Source organism: Sphaerodactylus townsendi, linkage group LG05 (assembly GCF_021028975.2).
Source record: "Sphaerodactylus townsendi isolate TG3544 linkage group LG05, MPM_Stown_v2.3, whole genome shotgun sequence".
NCBI lineage: Eukaryota > Metazoa > Chordata > Lepidosauria > Squamata > Sphaerodactylidae > Sphaerodactylus > Sphaerodactylus townsendi.
The window spans coordinates 14,082,608-14,092,576 of NC_059429.1; the positions used below are offsets into that span (position 1 = coordinate 14,082,608).

General features: G+C 45.7%; 1 protein-coding gene across 2 annotated transcripts in view; it reads right to left on the minus strand.

The window, feature by feature from the left end:
• The window catches only part of EFNA2 (ephrin A2), a 201,373-nt gene extending 191,698 nt beyond the window's left edge, over positions 1-9,675 (minus strand). Inside the window, exons 1-3 of one of the 2 annotated variants that reach the window (XM_048498383.1) lie at positions 9,429-9,675; positions 8,980-9,060; positions 7,899-8,725 (exon numbers count right to left, since the gene is read on the minus strand). In XM_048498383.1, the coding sequence (XP_048354340.1) occupies positions 7,899-8,023 (125 nt within the window). In that variant the 5' untranslated portion in view covers positions 8,024-8,725; positions 8,980-9,060; positions 9,429-9,675. Of the gene's footprint in view, positions 1-7,898; positions 9,251-9,428 lie in introns of those variants that run through there. The other variant, XM_048498382.1, reaches the window with a different exon arrangement.
• Between the last annotated feature and the right edge of the window lie 294 nt (positions 9,676-9,969).

Below are 9,969 nucleotides of genomic sequence, written 5' to 3' on the forward strand. Positions count from 1 at the left end.
ATCCAGTTGTCTCTTACCTTAAAAAAAAAAGACACACGCGAAGAGCGGACTGCACTGACAGCCCCATTTTTTATGAGTTGGAAGACCCAGCAGCTCCCCATCAACCTCAAGAAAGAATCTCATCTTTTGAGGAATCTGAGCAAATATGATAACAGGAGCTTTGACCCTCAAAAGGTTATCCCCCGTCCCCCAAAGCAAGTTAGTACCTAGACTCAGATCCAGCTCTTCTACTGAAGAATCAACACAGCTACCCTCCGAAACTACCTTCCAGAAATAAAGAATCCACATTTAAAAGCCGTGACTGAGTCTGGGGAACTCCAAATTGAGCTTTGCTCTGGAATCAATAGCTCAAGTGAAGATGGCTGATTCGAGCTTTTTCTTGTGGCCAATGACTATGAACGAGAGGCGATCCAGCGCCTTGCAAAGTCCCAGTTGCACTGACAAAGCTCTCCAACCCAAGTCAATTGGATCCTACTGCCAGGTTATGGCCAAAACCCAACCATACTGTTCTATCCTGTGATGCTCTCTTCTTCTGTACTAATCCTGCTAAGCTGCAAGGAGCATTTCACCGCCCTTTCACACTGCACCGGATCAGAAATCTGAAGAGATGGAACGACGGACAAAATACATCTCACCACTTGACAGGACCCCAGGACTACTAGGAGGTTACCTCGTGGTCAATGACCTTCATTCGAAGAAAAGTTTTCCTTCTATACTTGAAGAGAAGGATCCTCCACCCAAGAAGACAGTCCTCAGAGTCGTGTCGACAACTTTGCTCAGATTCCTGATATCTGAACCAATTTATAGTTGTAGACTATGCTCAATGTATACCCTGTTTCCCCGAAAATAAGACAGGTTTTGCTGAAGTGCTAAATATAAAGCATCCCCCGAAAGTAAGACGTAGCAAAGTTTTTGTTTGGAAGCATGCCCGTCAAACAGAACACCAGAGCATGCAGCTGTGCAGCGGAAAAATAAGACATCCCCTGAAAATAAGACATAGAGCATCTTTGGGAGCAAAAATTAATATAAGACACTGTCTTATTTTCGGGGAAACGCGGTAGTTGTAGACTATACTCAGTGATGGGATTCAAATAATTTAACAACCGGATCCAGTGGTGGGATTCAAGTAATTTAACAACTGGTTGAATACAAGCACCATGTTAACAACCGGTTCTGCCGAAGTGGTGCAAACCGGCTGAATCCCACCACTGATTATACTCCCAGCACGTGCGCAAGAGTAGATTCTTTGAGGATGCTCTTCCTCAATAACCACATTTACACACCACGTTAAAACGCACCCAGAATCATTCGTTCTGCTTTCCATGCTCGGACAAGAATGGAAAAGGGAGAAATTGGCCATGTTTGTGCACATCTTACAAATGTACTCAAACCATCTGCGCATGTTTTGCACATCTAGATAAAATTGGGCTGGAAACCGTAAGAAAATCTCAGCTAGATCAAGATTTTTTCCCCCTCAAATGGCCATTGCCACTCCGTTTAAGGATTTGATCAGGCATTTCTAAAATGATACAGCTGAGCGCCTTGTGATTTGTCCCAAACAAGTCGATAAGGAATGTCTGACTAATCCTCTAGTCCAGAATTTGGTGCCTAATAATGGATAGCTGAACACCAGACAAGCATTTAAAGCCAATGCCTGCTTGCTTTCTGTGCAGTATCTGATAGAACAGCTTGCATGGAGATCCACATTTTCTCTCTCTTGACCCAGAAACACACTATTCCAGCCACTCCCTCAAAAGATGTCTATGAGAGAGAAAGAGAGCATGGTTGAAGTTCTCTGTGGGGTCCTTTGGGTTGGTTTGTTTCAGGAGAGACATTTTTACATCCAGAAGCAAAGCATTCTGCAGCTAATCTCCCTCCTAAAAAAAGAAAGTTTTACAAACAGATAAATAAGGAGGCAAGAAATGTTTGCATGGCTGAACAGGCCAGGGGAGGGGCAAAGTAAAAGGAAATAATGGGATGTCCTGCGCAGCAAATGGAGAGAGAAAATAGCCAGTCATTTACCCATCTCTCTCTCTCTTCCTTTTCATGGTAGCCTCCTCAAGAATGGCATTTGGTTACAAGAAAACTGTCATTCTGGAATTACTGTAAAACTGCCCATTATGCTGTTCCAGGTAACAAGGAGGAGAGAAACAAATCTTTTTTTCTCGTACTTTAGGATGATGTATCCAATCACTCCAGCAAGGAGAACTGGAATTTACTTAGGTTTCTAACACAATCATACAGCCTCCTCGGAATGAGGCCATTCATCCCCCATCCCTCCCCCCCCCCCTGCCCCGGTTCATCATCTCCCTCATGCACTCACACGACACACACACACACCTTCGCAAAAGCAGACGTGCCACTGATAGCAAATTTTGCATTGCATCGAAAGTCAGTGCAGATGCCCCAGTTTGCTCAAAGGTAGGTCTGAAGCCAGCGGATAGGTAACGTTGACACAGCAGTGATCTCACGAGCATCACGGGGTACTCCGTTTGGCCCCAGCACAACCAAATATTTACGAGAAACGCAAGGAATCGCTCTGCCTTTCTCAGGCAATCAAAACATTAAAATCACCTGAGAAACTGTGCAGAATACTGGTATCGTTTTAACTGTATGAAACGTGTAAATAACAGTAATCACAATAACCCCACGGATGTCCTAGGAAAGCCTAACAAACCTTTCCTATCAGGAGTCGACTTGTGTTATTCCAGCGAAGCAATATTTTCCTCACCATTTCCTATCGCCCGGTGACTTTGAGATCTGATACACAATATTGAATTTCAGCGTATGAGTGAGTCAACATGGCAAGAACTCTTTCCCACTTGCAATGAGCGAAATATAACATGGCAGCCGTTTCTGCTGCTCCATCTAGGAGATGCCCAGCTTTTTACTGCAGTTTGGCTTGGTTTTGCTAATTTTGGAGTAAAATACCTAGTCTTCTCTTCATTTAAGCACATGAGAGAGCGAACACCCTTGGCTGTGCCTAACCTATCCCTCCCGCCGATATTTCAATCAACAGCCTACATAGAGACGTATTTAATAAACATCTCTTAACGTTCTCCAGACCCATGGCTACCACATAAAACACTATGACGGGTCGAAGATATCAAGGATGCCTGCGGGTGATCAAAAATTACATTCAGAAGGGGCGAAGCTTCCTGTGTCTCAATTTACAATTGATTTTTAATTCAGACACAATTATCAAGGAGGGCATTCCTTTCGCCCAGGCAAGGCACATGTGCCACAAGATTGAAACACTGGTTTCCGGAGGGGAAAAATAAAATGGAAAAAGGGAAGGGGGGTGAGAAAAGATACACATATATAAGATTTCAATTTTTTCCCCCTCTTTTGAATTTTTCCATTTTTCCCCTGGTGAGGGGGATGCAACACGCGATCCAATCACAGCTATGAAATAGATATAGCGTCCATTTTTGAACTGAATACTATTAGCCAACCTGCAGTGGATTTACACTAACAATGAACTAATGGCAACCGTTTGGGTTGTCAATTTATGCTTGGTTTTAATGGGAAACTGGACCGTGGGTTCCTTGCTTTTGCAAACTGTTCAAATATTTAAGCTTGTCGAGAGTGTGAGAATAAAAAGAAGGACCAAAGGAAACCAGTAACTTCTATTTATCTAGGTTGTTGGCCATTATCTACTCAAGGCAAATATTTTCCAAGTTATTTGGTGGATTGTACCCGATGGAAGTAGCAGTTCACCCATCTTGGGTCCATACTACAACTCCTAGCTTGCTTAATGTAAGATTAAAGGCACCTATTATCTCTCAAGTGAATGTGAGAATACCCTGTTTCCCCGAATATAAGACATCCCCTGAAAATAAGACGAAGTAGAGGTTTTGCTGACGTGCGAAATATAAGGCATCCCCCGAAAGTAAGACATAGCAAAGTTTTTGTTTGGAAGCACACCCGACGAACAGAACACAGAAAAATAAGACATCCCCTGAAAATAAGACATAGCGCATCTTTGGGAGCAAAAATTAATATAAGACACTGTCTTATTTTCGGGGAATACTTTTTGGATGATTTTATGCTACTGTTAAGTCAAACAAAAAGCTATTTGTTTCTCTAAGAAGCATTCAATGCACAATTTTTGAATGTGGGGGAGAAAGCAAAAGAAATCCCCAACAGTACAGATGGCAAGGGAGGTATCTCCTGAAGGATTTCCAGAAATCTGAAACCGACCAAGTTAATACGTGCTTCCAGATAGCCTCAGGCACATTCACATAAAAAGTTCACAAGCCCAACATAGGATGTAATTCATTCCCAAAGACACCGACTAAATTTGCCACCTCTCACTAGATAACAGGGGGGAAATGGTGGAAATCCATTGGTTCATTTCCATCACGCAGCTTCGTCTCAACATCTTTGAGGCCGCTATGCCATGTTGGTCACATTGGTTTTGTAGAAATCTCGGTCCCTATGCCAAGTGTCCAATTTTGGTAATAAATTGAAATGTGTGTCTGATAGTGATGACTGATCCACATCATGGGCTTAAAAAAAGAACCCATCCAGGGAAAGGAACATGGCTTTATTTCTCTAAACGGATGTACCACAGCAACCAATAACCCGAGAACCTGTGGGAATTAAGACACACACGCACACGACACAGTTGCCCTGAAAACACTCAACTTCATGGCAAGAAATGTTAAGCCATATTAACTGAGCCGAAACATTGATTGTGTTCTCTAGGCTGGCCATGGGTCTCCCCCATTTGGATCGATCTCATATTAACTACATTAATGCTCAACCTTTTGTGTGGAAAACAGAAAAACCCAAAACAAAAACAAACAAAAAAGCAGTTGAAGAAAATGGAAAGGAACCACAATCCTTCGTTTAAACACCACAAAAAAAGCGGGGGGCGGGGGGGGGCGGAATGAATGATAACAAAAGCCAAATATCCAGTTTGTCTACCAGAAATCAAACCTATGTGAAAGGTTTCAGCTGTGGACCCGGGGAGACGTAAAACGCTGGCTCACCCTTCTTTTTTAAGGCCAGAAAGTAGCTGTGTCAATTTTGTTTTGCTTTTTGGGGAAAAGAGGGTGTTTCCAAGATAGAACCCAAAGTCGCGGACGTACTCTAACAATACAGGTGACTGCACAAAATGAATAAGCTTACAACCCACCCGTACCCACTCTAGAGCTTTCTCATTCTCCCAAATCATTTCATAACAGGCAACGCAACAGACTAGAACAACAGTAATTCAGGACCCCCAGATAAAGAAAGGCCTCGGCTGCCTCGTGAGTTTCCCCCTTTTTTCCTCCATACAGTGGCCCTCATTGAAATACGGTCGTGAATTTCCCTCAAATCTAAAACATTTCATCTCGAGTATGAAGCCCCTCATTCATAATGACAGGAAACGGTCTGGAAAGAGAATCATTTCTCTATTAAAGGTTCCCCTCAGAGCTCTCTCACAGCAAGAGTGGGGAATGGAGGGAAAAATTATCTTCCATCAAGATGTGCGTGGAGGGTGGGGGGGGAAGAGGGCTTTTCTTTTTCTTTTTCTTTATAAAACCAGCTTGAGACAAAGACTTTTTCCATGCATGTCTAGGATGGCTCTCTGCACAATTGGACAGAAAAGGTACATTTTCGCATTCACGTACAGATCTTTCCCCCATCAGCAGGTAGCTAAGAGAACCAAACAATACCCGGCGTGACGCCCTCTCGCAAATAATCAGGGAAGAGTGCAAAAGCCAAAGAAACCCGTGAGAAATGTTGCACCCACAAATAATTTGATAGCGCTCCATCAATAAATATTTTCCATCGACCGCAGAAACTTTTATTTACATTATATATATGTTGACACTGCTGTTCTGGTAACTGTCTGATTTTCACACCTTGGGGGGAGTTCTGACTTGTGCCTCCCCAACCCCAGCACAAAACAGAAGAGGTTTTCCCCCCCAAGAATTATACTTTTTAAAAACATTATCAAAATTCTGAAGCTGTACACAGTTGCACTTTTAACACGGGGGTGGGGAATACTGCGATAAAAATGGACAGGACATCTTTTAATTTTTCTATTCCAATCTATTGTCGACTTCAGGCAGAAGAAGACATGGAGAAAGCAAAGAAGAAGATTTCCAAATGCCTTTTTAAATGTGCTCCATAACGTTTTAAGAAAAGGTTGGGTTGAGAACTCTGGTCCCACACATCAACGGTGATCGCTATTTACTTGTTCTTATCATATACCTTTCAGCTACACTTCATAAAGCTGCTCGGAGCTCCTCCGGAGATAACCCATTTCTGGAATCTCACCATCACTCCAGAAAGAGGGAACATAATTCAACGAAGGAAAAAATGGTGTTCATGATCCATTTCATTGCCAAAGGTTCTCTTTCCCTTGCATCCCAATAGGGGAACATCGTATGCGCAAAGAACAAGGGAACAGGGGAACTTGGGCTGACCTGAAGTGCACAGCTAAAAGGGCCTATCTCTTAAGTCTCTCCTCAGAACAAACCAACGTTAACATCATAGGGAAAAATGGGAGCCCAGCACTTTAAAAATTATCTTCAGTTGCCCCAAACTGGGAGAAACCCTTTGGACGTCATTATCCCATTAGCTAGCCTTTTCCACTTAGAAGCAAGAACCAGTCAGCCTTCACCAAACCGCCCTCCCCAACTTTACCATTCCTGGTTTCCACATGGATCAGATAACGATGTTTCCCCAAAACAATTCCCACCCTTCTGAAGACACCAAAGAAACCAGTCCCCTCACAAGAGAAGCGGTCCCCCTGTCCGTAGGGGCCAGGCGAGCCAAAATCACAAGAACAGGCAAGTCAACACAACACACTTCCATCCAGGGCAGGGGGTGAGAGCGCGAGAGAAAGGCTGGTGTTTTAATTTGACAAGATGCGAGCTCCTAAGTGAGGTGTAATTGATTTTACAGTCTGCCGTGCCTCTGAAAATTGTTATCGGTGTGTTCTCCTTGGCTGCACCTACTTACAACTCCCCAGAATTGGCTTCTGGATGAATGATTTTTTTTGTGTGTGTGTGGTTCAGATGCCAAACATAAAACAGCTGTTAAGAAAAATATCTTCTCCCCCCCCCGCTTGTTTCACAGCCATTGGGTTGGGGGGGGGGGGGCAGGAGGCAGCAGTGAGCGGAATCCCCAATGCAACTTACCCAACTTCTGCTTGAACTGACAGACAAATGAAATTTTAAAACACAGACTGGCAGTGCCTTCTTGGGGAGGGGAAAGGAATAACGATTCATTGCCATTTGATATTTAAAAGAAAAGACGGTCTGGGAAAACACCCCCCACCCAACGTCTCATCACCCCCACCCCTAAATATGAATAATCCATTTCCCCCAAGATACCGGAATCAGTTTGCAAATCTTTGGAACTCAGCAAGAAATTCACCAGAGTTGTAGAATCTATGGGAAGGGGGTTGCCACTGCTAGCGGGGGGGGAGGGGGGGTGTCACAAGGAGCTGGCCCACACCCCTTTTGGGATACAGGGACGTAGCAGGAGGCAAGGGAAAGAAAGAGAGCCCCCTCAGACAGAGATAAGCATCTTTCACCTGGTTAAAGTTCCCTGCCCAAAGAACTGACAGGCTGTTAAGAAGTTTAATCCTTCTGTCTTTCTCCTGCATGGTCTAACTAAACGAAGGTGCTTCTTCAAACCACCAGGGCACCAATAAAGAACTGCCTAGCTTGACCACGAAAAGCTTGGAAAGTTCAAGGCTGCCTCCCAAACCCTAGAGCGGCCCTACCAAAAGTACGCCATGTTACAACCCCAATGTTTATCTCCTTTGCCCTCCACCACCTCCACCCCACACCAAATGCATGCACTTTTATATGTGGGGGGGGGGGCAACAATCGCACAACCCTTGTGCTTCAGCATGCAATACAGAGAGGTGTCCCACCTCTTCTCCATCTTACCTGGGGTTGGTCTTATTCCAGTACACTGCATAGCGATCCGAAATGACTTTGCTGCCGTCGTCTGTCCACACACAGACCCCAACCAGGGTGACAAGCAGGGCAGCTATCTCCAAAAGAGGCATCATCCTGGATCCGCACCTCCGTTGCTTCCTGGCTCTCTTTTCTTTCTTTCTTCCTCTCTGCCCCTCTCGACTTCTCTTCCGCTTTCAAGAAGGAGGCAACCAGTTCATTTTGGAGGGACCCCCGTTAAACAGTTGACAGCTTCCTCTGTCCTTCTTTCTCGTCTCTTTTTCCTCTTTCACGGACACCTGCACTGACCAGCACCCTCAATTCATTCCACTCCGGAGACTCCCCATGGCTTGCAGACCGGCAGAAGTTCTTAGGACCTTTCTGCAAATCATGGAAAGGGCAGTCTCGTTGCAAAAGCCCACCGCAAAACACGGTCCTTTGGTATTTTGTGGGTGATCAGAATTCGATTTCGCAAGTGGATGCTACAGAAGAAAGCTGTAGCTTTTTGCTTCTTTGTTCAAAACAAAAAATCTAGCAAGTAGATGGATGCAGGTTGGGGTTTTCTTTTTGTCCTTCAGAAGAAAACAATCTGCCAACTTCCTTCTCTCTTGGGTTGAGATTCTGGCATTTTTTTGTCCTTCCCCTTGCAAGCTCTTCATGGAAGCAGGACAAGGGATGGGAGCTCCATCTCCGAGGGGGGTTGAGCCTTCAGTCCAAATGGTACTTGGGATCAAAGATGTTCAGGAAAGCAGGGAAAACAGAGGCCGCTGGACTGGATGCACGGGAACCGTCCAGCATCTCGAAGCAGCCGCCCAACTCTTTGCCAAAAAGGAAAGTGTGGAATCAGCGTAGAAAGTTTGTTCTTTGCCGGGATTTTGTCAGAATTTCCAGAGAAGGGGGGTGAAACCGCTTCGAAGAGGATGCCCAATTCCTCCCAAAACTCTTTTGCTCAAATGCAACTAGTCGCCTAGAGGCAGGATTTCCAACGGAGGGCCAATCTTTCCACCTCCCCTCCGCCCAATTTTTTAAAAAGGCATACATACGCAACTTGATCCAAGTTTTTGAAAGGTACCTGGCAGTCCTCGGCCGGTGCTGCTCTGGGTTTTTTTCTCTCCTCCTTGGCTACATGTTTGGTACCTTCAGGCGTCTGTTCCTACGAATCAACGGAGGGGAAGCAAAATTACAGGGCAAGTTTAATCTTCGGTGGAATCGAATACAAATTCAACCAACAGGTTTTTTTTCTTTTTAAAGCTGCACGGGAAGAAAAAATAAAGAAGCCCCCTTTCCCTCCTCCCTATCGCCTCCCCGCTTTGGAAATGGAAAGAGGGATCTGCAGCAGAAACAATATTACACCAGAAAAGGCCAGAGAGAGAGAGAGAGAGAGACAGAGAGAGGATCTGGAAACACGATCCCCTTCCCCATGCGAAATCCTTTTCCCCTCCACCCCTTTCCTCCACTTGATGGGTTTTTTTTTTTAATGCATGCAATTGCAATCGGATGCTGAATCAAACGCGCTCCCACCTTTTCTCGGTGCAAAACTGCAAACGGGGGAGAAAAGAGGAGGGGGGTTAGGAAAGGGGTCTTTTGCGCACCCCCCCCCTTCCCGGTGGACTCCTTAAGCCCCCGCGGCTGGTCTCCTTTAAGGCTCTCCCCCACCCCTTTTTCCCCCCTCCCCTCTCTTTTCTTCAATGGCTTGCAGAGGCTGCCGCTACTCGCGAAACTGACACATTGTGGCCACTTGGTCGGTCACCCTAAAGTAACCGCGGCTCTTTCCATCCCCCCCCCCCATTTCCCCGCTTCCTCCTCCCCACCAGGCACGGGGGGCGGGGCCCCGAGGCTCAAGGTTGGTTGGCCGGGAAGCCGGCTGGCCCCACCTTGCTCTGCCATGTGGGTATCTCCTCCAGTCCCTTTCAGACCGGTGGGGGAGTCGAGGGTGGGAAGGGGAGAACCCACAAGGGAGGGGGGGGTGGAGGGGAGAGTCATAGCGGCCCTGCCCCCCAAAAAAACTTTGAAATCCCCCTAAAGCAGTGGTTTCCGGCGCTTTACCCTGAATGCGGTGGGC